We start from the raw sequence: 14,658 nt of genomic DNA on the forward strand, positions 1-14,658 counted from the left end.
CGGACTCTTCCTCCTGGGAGGCTCCCAAAACGCTTCTTGGTTGTAATTAAATATCTCCTTTCCTCTGCAAGCCGGGGTGCATCGTTTCCCTCGAGCCAATGGAGGAGCTGGTGTTGTTCCCTGGTGTTGCAGGATGTTTTGACTTTCCCAGCTGGGTCGAGAGGAGCTCCCTGCGCACGTGCTGGCACGTTATTTTGACCGGCGTAGCAAACCAGAGTGGCTTATTTTACAGAAATCTGTATTCTCCTCCAGCATGTGTCGGGGACAGATTGCTTGAGACAGTCCTGGAGTAGTTCGTTCTTAGCCAGCAGCAAAGCTAATCTCATTTGGATCCCATCTGAAGTAGGGTGCCAAGTTGGCTGGGGAAATAGGCATAAAAAACCAGCACATTTCAGGGATCTGAGGATTAACATATCAGCGTGGTGTGTCTGAGCGCTGTGCTGTTGACACTTTTCCCTGCTTTACGTTATGCATGGAGCAAATGTGTGTATGTGAGACTGTAGTAACTCAAATCCAGTTCTAAATAATGTCACTGGGCTGCGCGGTGCCAAATTTATCCACAGCATACAAATCTCAGTTGTGCAGTTTGGGGAAAACGTTCTCCAAAGAGGTGGAAAGGAGCTGGCTGTTCCTGGGAAGGAGGCGAGGGAGATCTCACCCCACCTCTAAGTGACAGCTAAAACTTTTCAGCTCTGATCAGGCATTTTTGGTGCTTTGGGCTTTACCCTCTGGCATCTGGCATCACCCGGCAGAGAGCTTGCACAGCACCCGGGCAGGATGCAGCCCTCCTGCACCTTAACCTGACTGCTGAAGCTGTTGAGGGGTTTTGGGGAAGAGGGGTGGCTTTGCTACAGATTGTTTTACAGGCAGGCACCTATGCATTGTCAGTGTGTGTTTTTAGAGTTTCATGTTAAAAATGTAAAAAAAACCAACAACAACAAAAAAAAACCCCAAAACCCCCCAGCTCCCATTGCAGCGGGAGCCCCTGCTGATGCCGTCCCCCCCATCCCCTCCCTGCAGTGCTCAGCCCGGTGCGGAGAGCGGAGCGTGGTGACACGGGACATCCGCTGCTCGGAGGACGAGAAGCTGTGCGATGCCAGCGCCCGGCCTCTGGCCGAGAAGAACTGCACGGGCCCACCCTGCGACCGGCAGTGGACTGTCTCTGACTGGGGACCGGTGAGACCCCGGGGTGGCTGGCCGAGTGGCCATCACAACCCACTGCAGCTGGCCCTGCTTGCAGGCTTGCTTGTTTCTCCAGTGCTGGGAGTTGTGGGATTGGATTCATCCTCCCTGGCAGCTCCCAGCTCTGACAGACCCGCAGGCAGCCCCTTTTCCTTCTGCTCCCCCCACCCCTACCCCCCCATTTTGCCTTTTTTTTTTCTTCCCCTCTTTTTCCCTTCCCCCCCCTTCCCTTCATGCACAATTCTGCTACAGAGACCCCCTCCATCCCAAGCTATTTTTACCCAGGTTTTGATACATTAGCATCAGCTAAAATTAAGTAGTTTCCATGGCAGCAGCGGTGCTGTGAAACACCGTGCGTCTCTGCAAGAGTGGCTGCAAAAGAGCCAGGGAGTGCTCGCTGCCTCTGCCGGTGCTCGGGGCAGTGCCTGCCTGGCCCTTTGCAGTGGGGGGGGAATATTTGCAGCCACTTGCTTGGTCCCCTTTGCCTTGACCTCTTTGAGAGCCACCCCGGGGTTCCCTGCTTACGGTGCTTCCCCTCCTGCCTGGCCCGAGGGATGCCGAGTTTTGCTCAGTGCCAGCGTGATGGGGCCATGGGATGTGTTGGCTGCAGTGAGGCTGCCCAGGGAAGGATGCGCTGAGCTTCCCTGCAGCTATTTTAAGCTGAGCCCCAATAATCCCTCCATGGTTTGGGGAAGGTGGGGTTGGGGAGGCGGCTGAGCCCCGTGGAGGCCATCTCTGTCCCCGTTGCGGGGATGGGGATGGAGCCATGCTGCCTTCTCCACCGCTGACCACCCGCCGTGCCCGGTGTGGTTTCAGTGCAGCGGCGGCTGTGGGCAGGGCAGGATGATCCGGCACGTGTACTGCAAAACCAGCGACGGGCGAGTGGTGCCGGAGTCGCAGTGCAACCTGGAGACGAAGCCGCTGGCCATCCATCCCTGCGGGGACAAGAACTGCCCCTCGCACTGGCTGGCACAGGACTGGGAGCGGGTAAGTGCCAGCCCCCCCCCCTAGGCTGGGGGGTGCTTGGAGTGGGGGCTTGGTTTTGGGGGGCGATGGAGGAGGGATGCCCTGTGGTGGGGTCGGGCCGGGGTGTGCGGCTCTCGGCCAGCCCCGCTCGTGCCCCCACAGTGCAACACCACGTGCGGCCGGGGCGTGAAGAAGAGGATTGTGCTCTGCCTGGAGATAGTCAACGGCAAGATCAAGACCCGCAACCCCGCTGACTGCGACGTCGCCAAGAAGCCCGTGGAGGAGACGACGTGCTTTGAGCGGCCGTGCTTCAAGTGGTACACGACCCCCTGGTCGGAGGTGAGTGGGGAGGGAGCCGAGGGAAGCTTGGGGGAATCTGTGGGGAGGGAGATGGGGGGGAAGATGACCTTACTTCAAGATGCACTTGCCCTGAGCATGTGGTGCCCCATCCCCTTGTACCAAGGGTCACACTGCCTGCAAAATACCCCAAGGAGATGGGCGAAGCTCTGCAGGATGCAGCACCCAGGGGGGCCCTTTTGCTGCACTGGCAGCTCAGGGCAGAGAGCCTGCCCTGCCACAGTGCCATTGGGACTGGCTGTGCTCAGGGAGAACAGGAATGAGAGGAGGTGTTTGGGGTCGGCTTTGGCGTTTTTCCTCTTTTTTTTTTTTTTTTTTTTTTTTTCTCTCTTTCCGTCTTTTTCCCTGCAGCCGCTGGTGGGAGTGTGGCTGGGGGTGTGCATGGAGCCCAGGGGATGCCGAGGTTGGGGATGCCGAGGTGGGAGTGCAGTTTGCCCCAGCACCCTGCATGGTCCACGAAGGCAGCTGGGGTTCAGTGGCCATGGGGCTGAGCCCAGCAAGCTGTGAAGGGCTGCGGCTGGCTCCCTGCAAGCCTTCTGTAACGCAGCCTTCCTTGTCTGTGCTCCAGGCGCCTCGTTTTGTTTAGTCTTGCAAACCATCATTGCAGCCTATAATTAGCCAAAGTGGCCCTGCTGTAATCCCAGCCTGACGAGGCATCCAAAGGGCAGCGGGCAGCGAGCGGCTCCGCAAACCCACAGCGCGATTCACAGAGACGCCGACTCTGCAGCCCCACGCCCGGGGTGCTGGTGGGGGGGTCCCATGGCCTTAGGGTGGCTGCAGCCACCCTGATGCCACGGAGCCGCGTATGGACCGGGCCAGCTCGTTTGTGGCCCTTTGCCAAAGGGCAGTAGGAGGGAGGATTGCAGTGCCAGGGGATGGGAGTGCATCCATGTATCCCCAGGCAGAGGCTGCTGCAGGCAGCTGACGGTGCTGGCAGCAAAGACAGAGCAAGAGGCCAGTGGTGCGGGGCTGAGACATGACATTCAGCCAGGGGAAGTGTTCTTCCCCCTGCCCTGACATCTCCAGCGAGCACAGGTTTTTTAGCAAGTTCTGCCTTAGCACAGACCCCTGCGACGGCAGGGTCTTGCCTCACCCCCTCTCTCTGTTCCCCAGTGCACAAAAACTTGCGGCATCGGCGTGAGGATGCGGGATGTGAAGTGCTACCAAGGGAAGGACATCGTCCGGGGCTGCGACCCGCTGGTGAAGCCGGTCGGCAAACAGACCTGCGACCTGCAGCCCTGCCCCACGGAGCCCCCAGGTGAGCTCTGCTGCCGGCAGCATCCCCCGGCATTGATTTTCCACCGATCCCCCCCCCAAGCAGCACCGCCCAGCATCTTTGCTTCCACTGACCCTCAATGTGATAGTCATCCCAGGGAGGACGTAAAGGGGACAGCTCTCCTTCTGTGCCCAAGTAATGGGGCAGCATGCACTGGCTGTTTCTGGAGGTAACCCTGTTAAATTAAGGGGAGAGTTCAAAAGAAGCGTGGTCTGACCTTAAGATAAAAGGGACCTTTGGAGAGCTGATTCGGGTGCTGCTTCTGTGTGATTCCAGCTAATGTCTTGGAATTTTTGTCTGTGCTATTATTTTAATGATTTTTGGTCTCCAGATGTCCTGTGGGATTTGTAACTATCTCGTTATCTGACTCGTCTGCTGGCTCAAAGCCCCTGTGATCTTTAGTGAACACGCGGTTCTAATTCTTTAATAGGATTTGGGAATAAGGACGGTGTGGGAGAAAAGCATGAAAATGGGAGATAGATTTGGGGCCAGCTCCTGGCTCGGCTCCGAGCCCGCTGGGTACGGTCACCCTCGGCTGACCTCTCCTGCAGGGTCCAGGATGCGGCAAGGTGCCTCGTGGTCCCCTTGTAGCAAGGTGCCTGCCCTAGGAGCAGCCTGGCTTCATGCAGCCTATGGATTTTAAGCAAAATATATATATAACTGTAAATCCTATGGGTTTGAAGCAAAATACTGCTCTGAAGGGAGCTGGGAGAGCGTCATAGCGGTTTCTGCCCTCCTCCCTCTCTCCAGCAGCTCACTTGCCCCAAACTCCTGCTGTAACACTGCTGAATTCCTGTTCCCTTTCTCACATAGCCTTTTTGGGGCAGAAATCGTGAGCGTGTTGGGGTCACCCTGTGCCCTACCATGGGAGGCCCTTGGCTTGGGGGCAGCTCAGTGCCAGGCTCCCTTGGTGGCTCCAGCAACCCCTGGGCAGCTCCATTTCACAGGGAAGAGCTTGAATTTTGGGGCTGGGACCAAATCAGACTCCCCGGGCCAGGCCAGGTGTGATGAAACGGGTTAAGCTTCTCATGCCTTTGCTTAGGTTGATAATGATATTTATGGAGAAGCTCCATGGTGTTTTCCAGGGGCTGCTCTGCCAGATATTGGGGAGGTGGCAGTCGCAGCCGGGGTGATTTGTTGCACAGCCCGTGGTGTTTAGGGCAGGCTGTGCGTGGGGGGAAAATGAGCTCATAAGCTTGCAATGGTTTATTTTCTTTTTCTTTTCCATATCGGTGCCTTTTGCCTTCTCTCCCCCAGACGACAGCTGCCAGGACCAGGCAGGAACCAACTGCGCTTTGGCCATCAAAGTCAACCTGTGCAGCCACTGGTACTACAGCAAAGCCTGCTGCCGCTCCTGCCGTGCACCCCACTCCTAGTGCCCGGCAGCACCCAGCACCCACGGCACGTGCCGGGCCGGTACCCCTGGGCTGTGCCTCCCTTAGCAAGGGCTCGGTATACCATTTAGTAAGCGCTACACATCCCACAGACCGGTGTTAAGGATGCTTTTGGGTTGGTGTGGTTTTTTTCCCACCGATGCAGAACTACTATCCTTGTCCCTCTCCCGTGTAGAGGAATGGTGCCGGCATGGCTCGGTTGCAAAGCCGTTACCGCTGTACATTGGTAGCCCCCGTTATCAGAGCTGTACATAAAGTCATGTATATTTGATTCCCCCGAACTGCAGACACATGCACGTGTTTCACAAGGTCTTGTCCTTTGGTTTCTTTCCTCTATGCAAGTTTGGGGTTGGCGAGGAGAAGGTGTGAACTCTGTGAAGTGCAAGTTTCCCTTCGCAAAGGGGGTTAGTGCCTCTCTCCTAATTTATCCCCGAGACCTGCGCTGTCTCGTTAGCTGCATTTAATGTGGTGGGAAGCTGATTTTCGTTTGCTAAATGAACTCAAGCCCAAGCCCTTTTTTTGTAATATGTAGGTGTATACTTTTTCAGAGAATTTTATCTTATAATCAAATGTTAGTTCCATAGTCCTTACAACCCCCTCCCGTAATGCTGACATATTGTATATAATATGGAAACATAACTGCACTTTATATCACAAAAAAGACGTGCTCTTTTTTAATATATTTGTTTACAGACAGTGAACTTTATCCATATAATCATTAATTTGTACTCATATGTATATTTTAATAAAGTTGTCATATTTATGGTGGTATCTTGTTTTATTCTCCAGTTTGTAGTGGGTGTTTGCCCCATGTGCTGGGAACACTGGAGTCGGGGCTATAAACTTGCTGGTGCCTGGGGGGAGCAGAGCAGCTCTAAGTCGGGGGAATCCCAGCTGCTCGGACAGTGATGCAAGGAAAAGTCCCGGCAATGGAGAAGCTGGGGATTTTGGGACCGTTGCTCTGGGTTAGGGGCCCTTTGGGGCTATGTGTGTGGCTTTAGGAACTGCAACCCTGGAGCTTCTCAGGAGCTTGCAAGCAAAGAGGCTTGATACGGTGCCAGCAACAAAAGGGCCTTTCCATGCTCCCAAGGGGGGTTATTGCTCCATGTTTCTGCAGGCATGACTCGCCGAGGCCGGGCCAAAGGCTCTTTAGCATCCCCCGTACTAGTGTGTGCACCCCAATTACTGCTGCATTGCTCCCCTCAGCAGCAGGGAAACTCCTGTGCCTATGTGAAAGCTTTGCAAACAACACCCCATGTTTGAAGATGCAGGGACAAAAAGGTCAGCCTCAAAACCCATGTCTAAGTAGTTTATTTCTTTTTTTTTTTTTTTTTTTTTTCCTTTTTTGCCCCCCCTGTGATTCCCAAAGTCCTGTACAACAGATCACCAGGTGAAGGTTAGTGAAAGCCAACCGTTTGCTTAGTTTCCAAGCTACACAGGAAGGAAGAAAGGAAGGCTGGTGAGAGAAGTACGGTCACGAGAAATGCAAAGAGGAGGGCTCAATGCATGGAAACAAACCCCAGTAAGAACTGTACACAGGAGCATGGCCCAAGCGGCCGCCATCCCCCCAGAGCAGAGGCATCGTGCTCCCGGGATGCGGCACCCCAGGGACCAAGCCCAGAATATTAAACACGTACGAAACCAAACCCAGCCCCCTCCCCCCCCGAAACAGAACCCCCCGAGAAAGTCAAAGATACTCATTTGCAAAGACTGACTTGTACTTCAAAAGATTTTCTGTGGAATTAAAAGCCCTCGCGGTTAAAAGTAAAATATCCAGCTGGGCTGCATACAGTGTTTGTGAGCCACGGCTTTTTCTTTCCATCGCATCTTTAGAAAGGAAAGCTGACCCAGGGCACAGCACTGAGGCCATTAGAGTTTCTTTGCAGCCAGTCCATCTTCTGCCAGCCATCCCCAAGTCCAGCGCGATGCTTCTAACCTCAATAATGCACAATCCAGGAGAAAGAGGGTGTTTTGTCAGACAAACTGTGAGTATGGCAAGGTTGGAGGGGAGGAACTGAGACAGCCAGGAGAAACCAGAGCACAAGAGTCCCCACATAGGCACCGCTGCAACGTGGAATTCCTCCTCCCAAAGCACTGAAATAACCAAACGGCTCCTTTGCAGCACGTTTAGTGCAGAGGGACGTGCTCGGCAGCTGGCTCCTCGCCTGCTGCTCTGCCAGCGCAGCCCTGGCCGGATCCAGCGTGGCTGGCGGAGCTGGGGCAGAGCCGGTGCCGCAGCCCTGGCCAGGCTGCCCAGCCGTGGGAAACAGCTCAATGAAAAATGCAAAAGAGGTGGCTTTGCCTAAATCTAAAGTGTTTTGACACATTCCTGGATGGGGAGAAAGTGTCATGGCTTTTTTTTTAAAAAAAAAAAAAACAACAAATGCATGTAAAAATGTGCATGCAGGGGGTGGGCACATAAACGGTCACGCTCTTGCTCGCCCAGCCCTCAATCAGAAGTCGCGTATGGCATTATTTGGAGCAGGGAATGCTGATTATTTGGAGAGGGTGGCTATGGGTGTATTCCTCCATCCGAAATTGCGCTGTGTGTTATTTCCATCGCCAGGCAATGCAATGGATTTGCAACCCGCCCCCAGCCCAGCTCCATCGGGGGGGCCATGGGGCTGCTCCAGGGGCTCCAGGGGCAGGGACAGGCTGTGCACCCACCGGCCATCCTAACCCTGAGGGGATCGTGCCTGTCACCCAGGAATAAATGACCAACTTGAGGAGTGAGATGGCCTGGGAACAGGGCAGGGCTGTGTGCGCACACACACACACACACACACGGCTGCAGTATGGAGCGGTGCAGGAGGGGGTGGCAGAAGGGTGGGCAATTGCAGCCCTGCTTTGCTATGGGACTGTGGAGAGAGAGAGTGTGTGTGTGTATGTGTGTGTGTGTGTGTGTGCGCACACTAGGGCCAGGAGCAGTTGGCTGCAGCATGCCCCCACGACACGGCAGCAGATGCCTGCTGACTTGCAGCATGAGCCATTTTGCAGCCAACCGTGTGCCCCATTACTTGCTTGTCATCACTCGGCGCTCCAGCCAAATGTCAAGGAGGGGCGTTTACTCTGTATAAAAGGATGCACAATATCAAAATCCTCTTTATAAAAGAAAAAAAAAAAAAACCGCAACGCAGCGCTAGAAAACCTTGCGTCCCAGCTACAACTGTCCTCCCCCGTGCTCCCCTTTTGGGTTTGTTTTTTTGCTACCCCTTTATATTGCCATTTAGCAAGTCTCTGCCTACAGAACATAGAAATACATTCTTTTTTTTTTTTTCCCTTTTTTCTCTTTCAAAACTCTTCCATGAATTTAAAAAAGTTCTCCCCACTGTTAAAAGCCCCAGCAGCAGCGGCGAGGCGCGATGTGATGCTCCGGGCTGGGTGGGCAGCCAGCGCCTCACACATCGGTGCTTATGCTGCGGCTGCGGGAGAAGGCTTCCCGCATGGCCGAGAGCCGGTTGGGGTTGAGTGCCTGCAGGTTGGCCACGCTCACCGGCAGATCGAGATCTTCCTGGCTCACCGTCTTGTAGCTCACCCGGTCGCCCCCGTTGTGCAGCTCCTCGGGGGGCTCCTGCAGGAAGAAGGTGGGGGGCTCGTACGGCACGCAGGTGGGGCAGCCGGGCCGGCTCGGTGCCGACTTCTTGCCGAAGGGGGACGAGGCGTAGAGGGACGGGCCGTTGGTCAGCACTACGTTGCGGTTGCAGTGGAGCGGCGGGATGTGGGAGTGCACGGCGAAGTCGGGCTCCTCCTCATCCTCCTCGGACTCATCCTTCTTGCAGCAGTAGTACTGAAACGGGATGGCCCCGTGGGGCCGGAGCTTAGCTGGCATCCCAAACCACCAGCCCTGCCACCGAGGGGCTGCTCCGTGCGTGCCAGCCCTGGGGACCGGCAGGCAGGGGACACTGGGCTGCCCGCAGGCTCCTCTCCCCATTGCAGCACCCTTTGGGGCCACATTCCCCCAGCCTTACCTGGAGCCTACAGTAGCAGAGGACGGCGATGATACAAAGCAAAATGACAGTCGCTAATATTCCACCTGTGATGACCACGGTCCCGGCTGTCATCCGCCCTCTTCTCCATTAACAGCCTGCAAAAGCGAGTGCATGGGGTGACAGGGTGCGGTGGGGGCCAGGGTGAGGCTGGTGCTGGGCGATGCACTGGACTGCAGATCCCCAAACCCTCAGCTCACCCCCATTTGCAGGGGGCTAGAAACCAGAAGGGCTCTGTGGGAGGTGATGGGCAGGATCAGGTCAGATCCTGGCACTGGGTGCCTGTGAAAGCCATCAGGGAGTCCCCGTCCCCCCCTAAATGCCACCTTGCAGGTGCAGGGGGATAAAAAAAGCCTCATGCAGTGGGTGAGAGATTTAGTGAGCAGCAGCTCTGGGGTCACATTGGGCTCTTCTGCATGCAGGAGGGGGGGACCCAAGGGAAATAAAATCTTCTGCCCAGTGCCTGTGGCACCCAGGGCACCCTCTTGGCTCCTGCCTGGTGGCAGAGAGCTTCAGCGATGGGAGAAGGAGCTTTGCAGTAAGGATTTCTGAGCTGTACACATTTTTCTCTGAGCCTATAATCCATTTTCCCCATGAAAACAATGTGGTATTTTAATTTGGAATAACTGGAGCTGCTAAGTGAGCCTTTAATGACTGCAGGACAGGCACTCTCCCCTCCCTGAGCAGCGAGCTGAGGTTCAGGATGTGTCCGCCCGCTGCAGGAGGCACCAAGCTCCTCGCCTTCGCCATGGCCAAGCCACAGTGTCGGGGGGGCTGTGGGGGCACCCCAGGATGATGCTTCTGACAGCCTCGGGCGAGCTGTTCATTCCCATCACAGCAAATGCGGCGGCTGGGACACAGTGCGCTGGACATCACAGAGACGCCGTGGCTCAGCTTGGCCCCACGCTTGCATTTTGGGGTACCACCAGCACCCTTCTCTCCCTGTAGTGCCCCTTAGAGGAATCTGGGTGCTGACACAGAACTGGTAGCGGTGGAAGGTCCCTGCTTCTGGCACTGCTGGGCTCACCCAGAAGGCAGATGCTGTGCATCAGGCACGGCGCACGAGCCCCACAACACCAGCACAGATCTTGCTCTGAGCATCCCTGCCCCGAGAGCTCGCGGGAGGGCTTGAATTTCCCTCCAGCTCATGCAGAATAAGACCAAGCTCTTTGCCACAGGAAGGATGCTGGGGCGATGCGTCCCTGCCTGCACACACCTGCTAGCAGCTACACAGACAGCGGCACTAACACCAGCATCGCTCCGCAGCTAAAGCTCCAGCAGCCCTTTAGTGCCACAAGCATTGGGCTGGGAACAGGAGAAGTGACATAAATTAAGAGAGAAATTGTACCCTGACCACCTACTCTATAAGTGCTTTAAGAAAGCTGGCCTCCAGCTCATGCTATCAGGTTAAAACAAAAAACCAGCCACCTCAGCCCCAAATTACTTCAGCACCCGAGGAAAAGCAACCGTATCTGTCAGGGATTTAACCCGCTTCCAAAGAAAATAAATCTGTGGCATATTTTCAGGCGCTTAATGTCCTGCTAAAGTTGGGTAAGTGCTGAATGGATAAAGCAGTATCACATTTTATGTTGCTGCTGAGCAGCGCTGTAGGAGGGAAGGTAATTTATAACGATGTCTGAACGCCTTCTAGCACCGCGCAGCCACGGGGCAAGCACCGGGCCAAATCCTGCCCTCGTTCCTTGGGCAAAATGCTCTGAGGAAGCTCGAGGGGGGAGGAACACAGTCAGGGGAAGGGTCTGCAAAAAATGCATTAGTGATTTAGAAACTTTGATTCCTGTTTAAAGACGGATGGAGGCACTCGGCTGCGGACCTCGGGCTGCACTGGATGCCACGGGCACATGCACCAGCCTGGCAGAGCCAGCTGGAAATGCCCGTCCGTGGGTCCTTTGCTGCTCCTATTTGCAACCACCATGCTGCCAGGGGAGCCCAGGGCAGGGGCATGCAGGGCAGGCGCAGGACCTGGCTCTGGGGTGGCCGGACTCAACCCTGCAGCCTCTCAGGGACGAGCGCTGCATCCAGCAGAGAGGATCAGCATCTTAGCAAGGTCCTTGCCAGCCCAAGATGAAAGGTGGCAGGCAGGGCTCTGGCAGGGAGGGCTCCCCGGCTTCCTCGCCGATTAATTAAACAGCCGCCTACCCCGGGGGGACAAGCGAGGGTCGCACAGAGCCAATTTTCATGGTTTCTGTCCAGCTGCAGTCAGCCAGACGTGGCATTGCAGCCACCGCTCCATCCAGAGCAAGACCATTTGCATTTTGCTCTTTTTTCCTCCCATAACATACTTGTCTGATTAAAGCTGCGTACCTGGAAGCATTAAACTCTCCAGCGTGCAAAGGGGGAGGAAAGCAGAGCATGTGGAGGCCCATAAGCAGAACAATTCCTGTCTAGACCTCCTTTTTACATTTGTTCCTAATTTCACGCTCCACAGGCTCCCAGATTCATATATTTAGTAATAAATATCCTGGTAAAAGGAAGTGCTTTGCAGCTCCGCTGTGGTCTTGGAGAAAGTATGCAGGAGCCCTGGTATTAGGAATGCAGGCACCGAGAGACGTGGTCCCAGCAGACGGTCGCTTGGCTCCTTCCTTGCCCCTCAGTAACGTTAGGAGCACTCCAGCTACCGAGGATGCCTGAACGCCCCCAGCCCCTCTGCCCCATCCGAATCCAGCCCCCAGCATGTCCTCCATCACTGCCAGACAGCAGGGAAGGAGCTGTGGGGAGATGTTAACTCCGCACAGGCTGTTTGCCCCTGGCCCAGGAGCCCTTTGCGGCAGGAAAGCGGTCCCCAGCGCTGTGGGGTGATGGGGGATGGTGCTTCTTGGGGTTACTGGGAGCTGCCACGCTGGTGTGGGCACACGGGAGCTTGGGTGCGATGCTTCCCCCTTCCCCGGCACCCTGCTTTGCTTTACTTTCCCAGCGCGCAAAGGACAGGTCGTGCTGCAACAACCCAAAGACACTTCACTGCATGGTTGCTACAGGTGGCTCCTGGATGAGCTGTTTGATTTTAGACACAATCCTGTGCCACTTGCCTGCTTTTGCCAGGACATCTATTGCTGCAGCTATAGCAGCACCATCCCTGAGTGGCTGGGAAGACCCAGGGTGCGAGAAAATGGCCTTTTCTATTCCTTGCAGCCTGGAGAAGACACAAGCAGAGCTCCCATCGGCTCTAGTCCCAGACCAGCGACTTCTTTCCTCACTGACATCCCCTGCATGGCCCTGCCATGGCTGAGGACGTGGGCTTTGAGGTCGTGCTGTTCACTAGGAGCCAGGTCTGCATCAGCCTCTGCTCCCTGCTTCGCGTGGGCACTGCCATGAGGGACCGATGGACCTTCCCGAAGTGCCGCAGCCCAACCCAGGGGGCTGGGGGAAGCTTCTCACAAACAAGAGAGAATGGGACGGCACAGAATTGCACTTGACAATGCAGAGAGGAGAAGCAGGGGGGGGATGAGAAATCATCCCAAGTCACCTCCCCCAGCATCTTGAACACGGCGCCTGGACCGCCGAGGGTGCCCGGTGCGGGGAGAGGCTGCTCACAGCTGCGCCTCGCTCCTGGGCCGGCTCTGCCGAGACCGGCTGTGCAGCCAGCGCCTCTCGGGACGCCTGCGTGGGAGGAAGGCTTCAGAGCAGCGAGGGGGAGTGCTGAGCTCAGCCCATCCAAAGGCTCCAGCTAACACCCGGCTAACCGCAGCTCTGAAACGCTGAGCTCCGGGTCCAGGTGCCGGAGTCGGCCAGCCACGGCCGGCTCATGTGGACTGGCCTGACCCTGCCTGCCGAAGCTGTGGGAGAAGGAGACCTGGGGACTGCTAAGGAGACCACTCCAAGATTTCTTTAAGAGACCCTCAAGTGCCCAGTTAAGCCAGCTTCCAGGATTTGCAGGTGTTAAGAACAATGTTCAGGCCAAGACCTTTAAATGAATGGGGCTTCCGCCTATCCCATCCCATCCCATCCCATCCCTACTCCTATCCCCAGGGCAACACAGTCACCCCAAAGCCTTTTGCACCAGCTGAAAGTGCTGTCACGGCAAGCACCAAAAAAAGGGAGTGCCGGTCCCACTGAAACTGTGCCTGCACAAGGAGACTGTGTCTTACCTGCAAAGAGCTGTAGCCCACGGCTTGTCCTACTGTAGTGCGACCTGCATCCCCCAGCAGCCCTGGGACCTGCTTCCTCTGCAGCCAGAAGCAGCACAGCCCTCTAGTTAACAAGTTGGGAATTGCCCTTATTCACATGACTCCAGAAGCTCGAGATTTAAACAAAGTAGCCGAACGAGGTATGAAACAACAACTGGCAGCACAGACATGAGTGCTGGCAGGATTGCTCACGCCTGGTACCCCGGCACTGGAGCAGGCAGGAGCTTAGACCCCACCATAATAAACACACAGGAATAAAGAGACAGCCAGAAACACCCCACGCTCGAGGGACACTCGGCTCAAACCTTCTGTATGAGGCCTCTGGCCCTCGTCCTAGCCGTTCTGCTGATCTGGTGGTCTCATTTGCGGCAGGGAGTGGGGATCAGCTCTGCCCTGCGCTTCCAAATGGCCAAGATGGAAAAAAGGAGAGAAAAAAGGAAAAAAAAACCCACCCCACCCTTCCCAGGGAGCGGAGGAGGCCAGCACCGTGTCCTGAAGTAACACCATCCTGCCTTGTCTTGGCTCTGCTCTGGACTAGCACATCCCTGGCCGTGCTGTGTGCTTGGCCGAGTTGTTTCTGCGCCGAGTCCTGCTGCCGTGCGTGGGTGTCCTCCCGCACCCGGGAAGGGCCTCCGACGGGGGGAGCGACCCTGCACGCCAGCACGGCCCCCCAGGCTGACCCTCCTCCAGCATCACGACGATGGCTGGTGGTGGGTCAGCTTGTTGGGTCGCTCTGGGGAAAAGACCCAAGGGAGAGACCTCAATGGGGGGGGACGTTCAGGTTGGGAAGATTAAGTCCTACGTGGAAACTGGGAGTTGAGCAGCTGTGTACGAGGGGAGCACGAGTCTGACCCTCAATGGTGGAGTGTCATGAGCTCCGCAGGTCTTGTCCTGGGTGGGCAATGCGGCCATTTCCCAGCTTGTCCATGCACAATAAACCCTGATGCTGATGCTTCTGATCAAGCCCTGCTTCAGAAGAAAGGAAAAGAGCTCAGCAAGAGGCCGGGGAAATGGGAGAGCACACAAGTGATGCTGGCTGTCCGAGATGCCACTTCCCCAAGCTACTGGGTCTTGCTGCTGCTGCTTTCTGCCCTGGAGCTGGGTGCAGGCAGCATTCGGGACCCAGGACCTTGGCCCAGAGTAACAAGAAATCACACTATAATAAACTGGCCGGGGCAGAGGAGACTGGATCTGAGCCCTTGATGCTGCAAAGTTTTGGGGTAAGCCTGGCTTACACTCCTCTGTTGCCCCCCCGGTGCCATGTAAGTGCCATGGCTCTGCCCAAGGGTAAACCCCGGAGAGCATCGATGTGAAGGAAAGCCACTGCCCAGCCAGCAGCCACCAGCCTGGGAGGT

The 14,658-nt window shown here is 56.0% G+C and overlaps 2 protein-coding genes across 15 annotated transcripts in view; one reads left to right on the forward strand and one right to left on the reverse strand.

Annotated features, from left to right (window-relative positions):
• ADAMTSL2 (ADAMTS like 2) overlaps positions 1-5,946 on the forward strand; it is a 28,096-nt gene extending 22,150 nt beyond the window's left edge. For 13 of the 14 annotated variants that reach the window (XM_050907703.1, XM_050907712.1, XM_050907711.1 and 10 more), the window contains 5 exons: positions 1,021-1,176; positions 1,999-2,169; positions 2,311-2,487; positions 3,619-3,763; positions 5,039-5,946. In XM_050907703.1, coding sequence (XP_050763660.1) covers positions 1,021-1,176; positions 1,999-2,169; positions 2,311-2,487; positions 3,619-3,763; positions 5,039-5,157 — 768 coding nt within the window. In that variant the 3' untranslated portion in view covers positions 5,158-5,946. Of the gene's footprint in view, positions 1-1,020; positions 1,177-1,998; positions 2,170-2,310; positions 2,488-3,618; positions 3,764-5,038 lie in introns of those variants that run through there. The other variant, XM_050907714.1, reaches the window with a different exon arrangement.
• Positions 5,947-8,572: 2,626 nt separating this feature from the next.
• Positions 8,573-9,236, reverse strand: FAM163B (family with sequence similarity 163 member B). Its single transcript, XM_050908104.1, has 2 exons — positions 9,144-9,236; positions 8,573-8,962 (listed from the first exon to the last, which is right to left on the reverse strand). The coding sequence occupies exons 1-2, from the start codon at positions 9,234-9,236 to the stop codon at positions 8,573-8,575; spliced, it is 483 nt and encodes a 160-aa protein (XP_050764061.1).
• Between the last annotated feature and the right edge of the window lie 5,422 nt (positions 9,237-14,658).

This window comes from Gymnogyps californianus, chromosome 18 (assembly GCF_018139145.2).
Source record: "Gymnogyps californianus isolate 813 chromosome 18, ASM1813914v2, whole genome shotgun sequence".
In the NCBI taxonomy this organism is placed as follows: domain Eukaryota; kingdom Metazoa; phylum Chordata; class Aves; order Accipitriformes; family Cathartidae; genus Gymnogyps; species Gymnogyps californianus.